At 46.3% G+C, this 12,081-nt stretch overlaps 1 protein-coding gene across 2 annotated transcripts in view; it reads right to left on the bottom strand.

Moving 5' to 3' along the window:
* The window catches only part of XYLT1 (xylosyltransferase 1), a 199,549-nt gene extending 193,744 nt beyond the window's left edge, over positions 1-5,805 (bottom strand). For both annotated transcript variants that reach the window (XM_082064507.1, XM_082064508.1), the window contains exon 1: positions 5,456-5,805. In XM_082064507.1, coding sequence (XP_081920633.1) covers positions 5,456-5,686 — 231 coding nt within the window. In that variant the 5' untranslated portion in view covers positions 5,687-5,805. The remainder of the gene's footprint in view (positions 1-5,455) is intronic.
* Positions 5,806-12,081: the final 6,276 nt, after the last annotated feature.

Here is a 12,081-nt window from a genome sequence, read left to right as displayed (position 1 = left end):
TTAAAGCCGTACTACAGCATGATTAAGCTCCAGTTAACAAGCAAAACAGTACTTAATGGTCGAGTCAGTACTATGGATCCATTCTCTAAGAAATATATAATTTTTGGCCACATAACAGCTTGATGCCATTAATTTTATTCACAACCTGAGGTACCTCAATTGAGCTGTTTCACCAAGACCAGCAGGTGTACTAAAACAAGTGAGAACCCAGTTTACAGATCTTGATTCACACTGGACCAAAGTTTAACAGGTAAGCAATTAGCTCACATTAAGCTCTCTTGGACCTTTCAGGTCTGGAAATTTTTCTGAAAACCTTTTTCCACTTATTTCTTGTGTTCAGAGCTGTAATTACTGAGGCCACATGTCTGCGTCAACAAGCTACTTAGAGGGGAAGATGTTTAAACAGGTACCATCTGGTTGTGTCATAATATATGGAACCTATACATTCATCAATTTAAGCAATAAGGATAAAGTAGAGGTGGAATACTTCAAGGTGGTTTTTTTTTTGTTTAGTTTGGGGTGGGTTTTTTGTGTGTTTGTTGTTGTTCTTGGTTGGGTTTGTTTGTTTGTTTTTTCTTGAAATCTCGTTTTCTGGAGCTTAGCAAATTAATTTAAGCTTAAGCACAACTTTGTAGAGTGAACTCCCAGCGACTATATTGAGTCTTCCAGCAGCAGCTTAGCAACTTGCCCAAGGCAGGAGCTCCCTCCTTTGATGCCCACCTTGCTACTACCCCAGCGTAAAGCGACATTGTAATGCGGCTGCTCCACTGGCCGGTACCGGTGTGCTGTGCAGAACCTCCCTCGTTAAGCAGCTCCCACACGGATAACGCATGGATGTGCGGCAGAGGGTAGGTCTGTGGGTTTGTTTCTGGCAAAGCAGTGCTGGGAATCCACCTGCAGAACGTAAACATTACAGGGACTAATATTCTCCAAACAAAAACTCTCTTATTTCCAAACCTGAAAAAACACCAAGTTTGATATGCAAGGTGAATCCTGCACCGTTCTTACTTTGGGGAAGCATTTGGAAAAGGCAGGGGGCAACATCTGATGCGTGGGTTTTAGAGAAAGCAGAGTAAAGTTTACAGGGTTTTCTTTCCTGTACAATTCCCCTAGTTTTCTCCAGCGTTATAGAGTTGCTGCTACTTTGCATTCAGTTACAACAACTGATCACAGTTTTTAAAACTGCCAGGGCTGAGTAGAACAGCAGCTGGATGCCTTACCCAGTTCCAGTAACCAACAGGTATGACAGAGTTTAAGCACAACTTTTGGCTTCTTGCATCTTTAACCCAGTGGAGCTCAGCACACACCACTTTAGAGCACCAGGAGGAACAAGCAATAAAACATAACCTGATTGCGCACATTCGGCTGACCAAGCCACGGAGGAGCACTGGCCCCAGCCTCATTCTCCACGTTCCCAGGAGAAGGAGAAATATTTTTGCTTGGAATTAAAACAGATAATTCTGACTGTCCCCAAACACACAAGAGTTACTTTTCATTTAACAGTTCTGAGCATTTCGAGCTATCAATAGTTATGTCTGGTTCCTTTGATAGCTTCATGCTGGAAGAAACATTCTTTAAAATGAATACACAAAATTTCAGACTAAAGAAATGCTTTCATCCCACCCCAGCAGGCAAGAGCTATATTTCACTCAGCTGACACAGTAACAATGCACTGGCATTTTTCCTGTATGGTAAAAGAGGCAGTAATGAAAAAAACGTGCCACGGGGCAGAAAGCAGCATTACGTACCCACAGCCGCTGCCTCCGACGCCTCATTCCGAGGCAGAGGCCGCAGCTGGGTGAGGCGAGCGCACCACCGCGGCGCAGCTGCCGCTCGGGCAGCGCCGGGCACGAGCCGAGGCCCCGGCAGATGCTCTGCTGTCACATCACCAGCAGCCCTGACGCGGGGATTTGTGTTCCCTCTTCTTCCCTTCGGGCTCCACCATCGCCAACGAGCCCCTCGCACCATGGCTAGCAGGCCGCGTTAAAAAAAGCCTGAGACTAAGCAGCATGCTTATGGTATTTTCACAAAAAGCTGTTGCATATTTTCCAAAGATAAAGACCCTTACATAAAAATCAGCCCGTTCTCAGATGGTCGCTTATAATTCTTGCTTGCTTTCGATGCTTGACTTTTGCTGAATGAAAAATGCTTGTGCAAAGGGTGCCGAACAGCTGCAAAAATCACACATGGTTGCAAGCACCCAGTGAAGTCCCTGCTACCAATACAATTAATACTCCTTTAAAGATACCTATAACCTGGTTTTACTTCAGTGTGGAACAATTGCAGGAAACTGCTTAGGAGTGATGAAAGCTGCAGATGTAGCTGGCCAGGGCATCTAGTACAGTAAATGTTTTCAGTTGCAAAGTAGCTCAATTCAAAATCATTTCTTCCTGCCATGTTGGCAATTCATATTCAATTATGCACAGGTACAGTGGCAACATTTTTTCCTGTGGCACGATGTTATTTCATTTTCCAAATGAAATTGCTTATTACACGTATCTGACAGCATTTAATACGAGTCTAAATACCTCTTAAACACCTGGTGCAAAGGGTTGGGTTTCTTTTCCCACAGGCACAAATTAGTAAATCCTCACACTGCTTATGTCCAGCTCAGTAACGTAAAATACATACCACCATTTTAGTCTTGTACATAGGTCAGAGACAAGGAAAAAAACATGACAATAAACATTGTAACTTCATATGGCAACTTTCAGACATAGGTTTGAGAAGCACCATTTTCTACACTGTGTCCAAAATTCGGTTTGTGTAACTTAATTTAGCATAAAGGCTCATGAAAAGGCAGTTATCAGGACATCCGCGTATTAAAGGCTCTCTTCAGAGTGAAGGGATCAGATACATCACAGGCAATCATCTAGTGACCTTTCGTGATAATACTCCTCAAAGATGTATTAAACACATCTCTCCATTAATGGGCCAAACACACGTTAAAATTAATATTCTTTTTTGGTTAAAATGGAAGATTGAGAAATCTTTGACAAATCCTTGGAGGGCCTCTCAGACACGCTTAACCCAAAGTCATCTGGATATAATGGGACTACTGTACTCACACCAGCCAGGTCCTCCAACTGTTGCAAAACAATTTGACATACACAAGCTATGGGAAACTTGGACTGAGACAGATAATAACTTCGCTTGGGTTGCACAGACTGCATTATAATGTGGAAACAAAGCAACATTAAAAAAAAAAAAAAAAAGCAGCTTCTTTCACACCAATTCCATATAATGTAATTCCACTAAACACAAATTTTCCTCATGAATTGAGTCTGAAATCAAAACTGGGGCTGCCTCAAAGATGGGAAACATAGATACGTTTAGATAAATCCACACTTGCCTGTCAGGAATGCCTTGGAACTTCACCTACTGATATAAGCACACTGTCGGGTTGTTAAGGCAGAAATCTGCACAAATCCAATTTCCCTATTGCTTTTCCACCAAGAACGCATTTTCATCAACAGGCAGATGCTTAAGAGTGGGGTTTTGCATTCTGACAAAGTATCTGTAAGGATGGCAGCCACTTCCCAGTGTGCAGGCATTGCAAAGCCACAAGTACCATCAAGTCATCCTGAAGAAGTATTGCCCAGTCACTTCTTGACAAAGCACGTTGTCAAATGCACTGTCACTTATCTTGAGTGTTGTGGGGTTTTTTAATACCAATGTATTAAAAATGTATTTTTAATACTAATGTTTTTTAATACCCTGTGGCACAGCCCAGTGTGACCCACACTAGTTACTCAGATAACGAGGAGAAAACAGGTACACTCAGCATGTGTTTTAAAACATGTTTTCTATTCGGAACCCCGGTGCTCCATCTTTAGGTCTTTGATCATATCTGTATGCACAAAGGCGTGATTCATTACTGCCAGCATCAAAATAATCATATTCTACGTCCGTGTGTTGCCAGCACGGAAACAATTACCTCTCAGCCCTGAATTCAGCGTTTGTTCCAATGCACCGGGCGCAAACTGGACGCTGTGCCAGGACGTTTGTAGGACAACCGCTAACGTTCCTGGTTTCGACCCTGCCCCGGAGCCCACAGAAGAGGATTATTTCCTAGAAAGCTCAGTGAGCGGGGCTGGAGCCCCCGGCACAGCCTGTTCGATCCCAGCCCCCCACCTGCCCCAGACCAGCACCCCCCACCTTCCATAGCCCACACTGGAGAGACCAAGAACCAAAAAGCTAGAGAAGAATGACAGACAAAAGAATAAAAAGACTAGATAGACATAAAAAGAAGCAGAGGGCAGAGTACTGGAGGAAAAATAGTGAGCCTGAATTGGTACATTTATGAACCCAGCAAATACCAAGATAAAATCATGTGCAGAGAAAAAAATTTAGCTCAGTAAGCAAGAATTTTAATATTCAGATCTAGAAAGCACAGCAGAATCTGCACACACTGGATGGGTACATACCACCTTTCAGAAAGTTGCTCCAAATGTCAGTGACAGAGCACTCGTGTGCACAGGGCACACTTCTCTGCAGCCTTTCTGTGGCTGAAACACCCACAATCATTTATAAGTCATCTCTGAGCCCCAAGCTCTTGCTTTCTGTCTCAGGTTGTAAGCAGAAGTACAGAACCAGGAAAAAAATGCATGCACAGTTTAAGAGGTAACACTTATTTAACATAAGCCTACTGCTGAAAGAATTAAACCAAAAGGGAGCATCTCTTGAGCTGAACACAAACACCTATTTCTGAGGTTTGCATTAATTGACTAAGAACACTGATCATTTGCATTTTCACGTGCCCATTAGAAAATTCTGAAACACAACTGGCAATAGGGCCAGTTTTGCAATCCCTTGCAGTGCCAGGCCCGAGTAATTTAAATTAAAACTTGGGAGTTTGCAAAATAAAATAATAGGGTGAGAGGGCACAGTTCCAGTATCCTTGAGTTTTTAGCCGTTAATAAAATGATTGCATTAGATTTCATTGCCTGTCACCTACTGGGCCCAATAGAGCTGTGCAATAAAGAATAGCGCCTGTGCGGTTTCCAGGTGGAAAAAAATATGAAGTAGCAGTGAAATAAAACCCCTCGGGACCGTGTCGGGCAGGCGGCCCTGCGGGAAAGTTGGGGACGCTGACACGGCCGCTGCGGGCAGAGCCGAAGGGGACGCGGGGAGAGGAAAGGAGAGGAGGACAGAGGAAAGAAGAGGAGATGAGAGAGGAGAGGAGAGGAGGAGAGAGCATCCTGGTGCATCTGCTGCCGCTGCAGCCCCGGGCGCTCCCGCCGTGGGCCGGCGGCGGGACCGCGGCTGTGAGCCCGGGCGGCGGGACCCGGCGGGACCCACCGGTACCGCGGCACCTGCGCGGCGGCGGGAGGCGCCCACGCGGGGCGGCGGGACCCGGGCGACCGCGCCTCCCTCGCCCCAACTTCCCCGCGCCCCCCGGGCAGCCGAGCAGCGCCGTGAGCCCGGGCGCAGCCGCTCCCCCGCCCGCACCTACCATCGCCTTGCCGTGCGGGGCGGCGGGTCCGCGGCGCTGCGGGTGCGCCCGCTGCTCTCCGCCGCGGTCTCGCTTCTCGCGGCCGGCGGCGCCGCCGCGCTGCTCCTCGCCGGCGTCGAGGGAGGTGAAATTCCAGACGAGGAGGGTCTGCAGGAGCAGCACGGTGAGCGCCGCCACCAGCGCCGAGCGGGAGCGCCGCGCCAGCCGCCGGGCGCACGGAGCGGCCACCATCTTCGCTGCCGCCGCGCTCCCGAGAGCCGCCGCATCCGCCGCCGCACGGAGTTTTCAGCCGGGCAGAGCCAGACGTCAGCAGGAGGAGGGCGGAGGTGGGAAGGAGGGAGGGCCGGCGGGCGGAGGGGGTGTGCGCCGCGCGTGGGGCCGGGGAAGCCGGCGGAGCCCTGGCAGCGCGGCAGCCCCGGCCGGGCCAGCCCGGGGCGAGGGGTGGGGTTGGCGGAGGAAGAGGAAGGAGGAGTGGGGGGGTGGGCTGGAGACGGAGGAGGAGCGGCGGCGGGGGCTGCTGCTGCCGCCGCTGGCAGGCGGGCGAGCCCCGGCCCTGCGCGAGGGGAGGGGGCCGGGTCGGGGCGGCTCCGCGCCTCACGGCGGGCGGGAGAGGGGAGGGGGCGGCCGGCGGCGGGGCGGGCGGCGACTGCCATCTTCTGAGGGAACGCGGCCGCGCCCGCGGCGGGAACCGGCCCTGGGGACACGGGCGGCACCTGGCGGGCGGGAAAGCGCGGGCTCGCGCCCGGCCGGCTGACGAGGCTTTTTTTTTCCTGTTACCGATTTGGCCCCATTTCGCGCCGAACCGACCGGCAGCTGTTCCAGATGAGGCTGTTTCGTTTCGGCTGTTGGCGTTAAAAATGGCCGCAGCAAAAAGACGGCACGGCTTTAGCTCCTTAATGACGGGAAATGTTGATAAATCAACGAACTTCTATAGGTTATCAACAACTCTGCGTTCATTGCCCTGCTGCACAGCTATTGACCAGCCTGTACCTTAGACAGGCAACTCCAGCACTGCTCAAACCGCACCTGTGGGTGTTGGGTGTGGGCTACAGAATCACAAAGAATCCCAGAATGTGAGGGGTTGGAAGGGCCCTGGAAAGCTCATCCAGTGCAATCCCCCATGGAGCAGGAACACCCAGATGAGGTTACACAGGAAGGTGTCCAGGCGGGTTGCAATGTCTGCACAGAAGGAGACTCCACAACCCCCTGGGCAGCCTGGGCCAGGCTCTGACACCCGCACCGGGAACAAGTTTCTTCTCATCTTTCAGTGGAACCTCCCGTGTTCCAGTTTGCACTCATTACCCCTTGTCCTGTCACTGGTCACCAGAAGAGCCTGGCTCCATCCTCCTGACACTCCCCCTTTCCATATTGATCCCCAGGAATGAGTCCCCCCTCAGTCTCCTCTTGTCCAGCTCCAGAGCCCCAGCTCCCTCAGCCTTTCCTCACACGGGAGATGCTCCACTCCCTGCAGCATCTTGGTGGCTGCGCTGGACTCTCTCCAGCAGTTCCCTGTCCTGCTGGAGCTGAGGGGCCACAACTGGACACAATATTCCAGGTGTGGTCTCCCCAGGGCAGAGCAGAGGGGCAGGAGAACCTCTCTGACCTACTGACCACCCCCTTCTAACCCACCCCAGGTACCATTGGCTTCCTGGCCACAAGGGCCCAGTGCTGGCTCATGCTCATCCTGCTGTCCCCAGGACCCCCAGGTCCCTTTCCCTTACACTGCTCTCTAATAGGTCATTCACGGTATCACAGTATGTTTGGGATTGGAAGGGACCTCAAAAGATCATCTAGTCCAATCCCCCTGCTGGAGCAGGAACACCCAGGTGAGGTCGCACAGGAACATGTCCAGGCGGGTTCTGAATGTCTCCAGAGAAGGAGACTCCACAACCCCCCTGGGCAGCCTGTTCCAGTGTCTGTCACCCTTACTGAGAATAAGTTTTTTCTCAAATTTAAGTGGAACCTCTTGTTTTCCAGCTTGATCCCATTACCCCTTGTCCTATCATTGTTTGCCACCGAGCATGCATGCAAACAATTTCACGGGCAAAAATGGCACAAATCCCCAGCCCTGCATGGCCTGCAAGTGCCAGGCACAGGCACGAGGTGACACCCATTAAATGCCCCGTAGCTAAAAAAGTGTACCTAGTGGATGGCTTCAGCTGCCTTTCTCTCCCAAGCTAGTATTGGCTTTCTAATCTGAAAGATCTCATTATCTGATGATAGTAGTGAAGTAGGGAGCTTTTTTAATCTGCCTGCAGAGCGCCTCTTTTTGTAAGCCTAATTCCACTTTACAAACCAAATCCAAAGGTGAAAAATAATATCTTCTGATAAGGGCAGTTGCTTTTTGTAAATGACAGCCAATTAGGATTTGCAGAGACCAGCATGATTTTGTTTGCATTCGAAGTACTTTAGTTTCTGATTCAAAGAACAATGAAACAAGTACAATGAAGTGAGCCATCTGAACAAAACAAAACAAAACCAGATAATATTGAATGTGTTCAAGTGTTCTTGAATATGCTGACCGTGTCTGCACAGCTCGGGAAGTTGATGGATCATTTTATTCCAAACTATCAAATAATTGGGCGTTATAAATACAGCCAAGCAAATCTGACAAATACTAGATAAAAGTGTTTTCCACTTGGGATTGAGTGCCCCATGCAGCCTTCCCTTGGGTTTTTAGAGGGCAGGAGGTGCTCATGGAGACAGGAAAAGTAGACTTTGAACAGGCCAAATCACCAAGAGAGCCACAGACCGCAGGGCCTGATTCTGATCCTGCGTATCTCATTGTGAGATGGGAGACACATTCAAACTGATGCCCTAAAATGGCTAAAAGACGTAAAAACAACATCGAAGCAGGCAATGTTTTAGCACAAGGCAACACTGCTCTCTCTAAAAGGAGCAAAGCAGTAATTATGACCAAATTGTGATCCATGTTTCTTAAAATATTTATGACCCATTGGAAAATTACCTCTAGATTTTCAGGAGCAATTTTTATACCGGAAAACGTCTGGGGATTCTCCTAATCTCTGTATATAATTACTCTGACTGATAAAGCAGTGAGGAATGACATTGCATGCTCAGTCTCACATGTGTCCTACTGAAAGCATGTCTGGAGAGAAGATTTGTATCCAAACCACAGTAATTTATAGGCAATAAAGATCTGAGTCCTCAGTGTAAAGTGGGATGGGAGCCTCCGCATGAGACACTTGTGTTCTGAGCAAAAAGCGGAGTGGGGAGAGGAGCGGGCTCACTGACAACATCCTCCTTTCCCTCTATTTGTACAGCTTATGTAAAATCTGGAGAGTGCAGTAGGTATAACATTCATTTTTAAAAATGTGCTATGACCAATGCCTGCTAACTGCTCACAACACCCTTCTGTTGCTAAAGAAAACAGCCAAGCAGAATGAAGACGGAGGATAATTTAACTATTTTTTCTTTCCTGTGCTGATTCAAACTAGAAAGTAAAAAGGGCAAGGCTGAACTTCATGAGAATTTGAAGACGAAAGAAAATCACAAAAACTCAAAAGCTGAACTGTACAAATCCTGAGAACAAACTACAGTCAGAAATTACGTAAGAGTTAAAAACCATAAAATGGACTTTTCTAATTATCACATTCATGAGTAACGGCAGCACAAGTGAGCTGTGTTGCATCAGAAAATATCTGGCTACGTGGAGGACATTTGAGAGGTTTAGCACTCTAAAAACTCTTGATGTTGCCCATGTTACGTGAGACAGTATCTAGCATGAAGTAGATAAGAGAAAAAACAGGTTTTATTCTTAATAGACAAGTATTAGAATGGCTGCACTTAACTGTCGATGAGATGGTGTTTTAAGCAAGGATAACTAATGTGAATTGGCTAATTTGCTCTAAAATCCCTAACAGATAATTGGCTTAAATATTTTTTACCTCTGCATAGGTATGTAAATTCAGCCTGGGCCTGTTTGAGAGGAGGTGGGAATCAATCTTGGCTACTTGGAATGGTGTGAAAAAAGAACCACAATCCTTTCCAGTAAAATTTTTACTCTGATCTACTTTGCCACATTTACCTACCCTGTATATAAATATAAAACGTAAAAACATATTTCCTCCTCCCTACAGTGTAGACATAGTCTAAAATTGACTCGAGTAACCAGACTTTGTACGAAGAAATAAGTGAAGTTTAGAGCAATGTTAATAAGCACTATCCTTTCCTCTGCTTTGCAAAGCTTGCAGTCCATCTGGTGAACAAACACTGCAGGCTTATCTGAACTCCAGCTCACAGGCTGACTCACAGGCGGTTTAGAAGCACATTCTGTAATCAGTGAAGGACTAAGTTATTTCAGAGGGAAGATCTGCATTTTTCTTAAAAGCAGCCATGTCCCTACCACATCAAAACGTAGATTTCAGATATACGTTATCAGGGTGAAGGGGAAAAAGGCGCGTCTGGGAATGAACTGATTTGTCTACAGGTATCTCTAATATACTGAACCTTAAAATCTGTGAAGAATCTAGAACAATTAGCGAATTTGTGTGTATTCCTATTGATTTCAAAAAATCGTAACTCCTAAGGAATGTGTCTTAGGAACAGAAAAGATTGAAAAGAGGCCACCAGCGCAAGCCATGTTTTCTGAGTAATGGGCAGCCGCAGCAGAGGTATCTTCCTGACATTTGGGTTTCTCCCCTGAAGCGGCAAATTCTTTTTCTTTCTTTTCCTTCTACCACTAGCAGGAATAACATTCCACCCCTCATCGTTTTAGTGAAGTGTCGTAGGTATGAAGACACATACCTTTTCCCCGGCAGGCTGGCACTCTCACCGGTCTACACGTCAAATCTGAAAGAGCAAAACAGAGAAGGGAATTACTGTTCAAGAGGCTGATAAGAACTTTACCATCTCAGACTACAGTTCTGTGTCTGCTCTGCAACAGGCTCCCAACTCATGGCTTTTTGGTTTTAAACACTGGGTCTTGCTATATGTTAAAGGTATCTTGATTTTTTTGGAACCACAGCATTGTCATTGCCTTACTCTACATTCTCAAAATCAGTCATTTTATGGTTTCTATGAACCTTGTTCTATGAACCTTCTTCTATGAACTTTCTTCTATGAACCTTATACTTTACCACAATTATTCACTGTTCCATCTCTTCATAAACAAAGGCCCAAGATTCCTTGTCACGTACTCATTTTATATCTCCAAGTGAGTTCCAAGAGCCAGGTTCTCTCTTAGCATACATTGTCAGAACTCAAGTCAATGGAGATGTGACCATTGTGTGCAAGAAACACCTTTAGTTGTGGTGGTTTTGTAAAAACTGAGATTACAGCAAGCCGTTCTTAATCCAGTCTTCTTCCACTTTGCCGCTTAACAGTTTTCAAATGCAAACTCTGCTGTCAATGTATATGCAAACCCCAAATGTTTAGTACCAACATTTCAGTCTGGTAACAGTATTTATAAATTAGCAACTTGAATAATCCTTATTTTTCATTTCTGGGTCAGTATAGTCAAAGACAATAAAAGCAGGTAGTTTTCTGAGTTCAATTTATATAAAATGTGTAATACGTACTTGGAATATATATCACATCTTCCTTCTGAGAGATAAATTTAGCTCGGGACCTTGGCATACGCTCCACTTAGGAACTGAAGGAAGCATCTCTTTTTCTTTGTAATCTCTTAGCATATATAACCTTTTACTAGCAATGAGGGGAAATGTCATGTATATGTACTTCATATACAGCCCTCAGTGTTGTGACAGCTTTTTCTTTCAGCCAGTGGTCGGAGATAATCACGGAAGGATTACCCATCTGTTCTTGCCATGTGGCGTTCTGTCTTCGGGAAGGAGATATTGCAGTTCACAGCTTCCTGCAGCTCTTTTTTTCTCATGTTCTCTCATTAACTAAAAATCATATTATTATCCTTCTGAGATACTAAGTTGGGCAGCAGAGAAGACTCATGAAGGTGACCTACTTTGGATGATCTCAGTTAGAACCTGCCACTGACTGTTGCAAATCGCACACCGTTTAGATGCAGAAGGAACTGGTTTCTTTGGCTTCTGTGTCTTGCTTTTTCTTCTCTTCCCACTTGATAGAAAATGATGGGTGGTACCCAAAAAAGAAGGGGAGGAGAAGAAAAAAGAAAGAGACTTATATGAAGAGTGACACTGTAGGTTGTGTTTACACCATTAGCCAGTTTTTCAAACCTTGAGAGGCTTTTAGACTGCATTTATTACAATGATGCACCAGTGCAAAGCAGAGATGTGTAAAGGTTTCTTCCACTGGCCACCTGCAATATTTTCCATGTGTCTAAACTTTTATTGAGACATCACTATCACCTGCTGCAAAATGATAATTAGAAAGGAAACAAGCTTTTTAAAGGAGATTTCAATACTCTTTCATTTTGCCTAACACTGGAAAATACAGTATTTTAATGACAAAGTTCTATTCTTAAGCTTCGGATGCATGCTCAGCTGTATGAAAGCTTGCTGTAAAAATTATCTCACGAAATAGTGTGGCTGTTCTTTGCAAACAGGGCCATTTTGTGGTAATTGATTTAATACAACTTCTTGTGGCAGGGAAGATTGTTTAGGATATTGTGTCAGATGCAGTGCTTGCAACTTCGGCCGATCATTTTCCTGCCACTGACGCGCTCGTGT

Source organism: Streptopelia decaocto (assembly GCF_964273445.1).
Source record: "Streptopelia decaocto genome assembly, chromosome: 13".
In the NCBI taxonomy this organism is placed as follows: domain Eukaryota; kingdom Metazoa; phylum Chordata; class Aves; order Columbiformes; family Columbidae; genus Streptopelia; species Streptopelia decaocto.
This window is presented reverse-complemented; position numbering and strand designations above follow the sequence as displayed.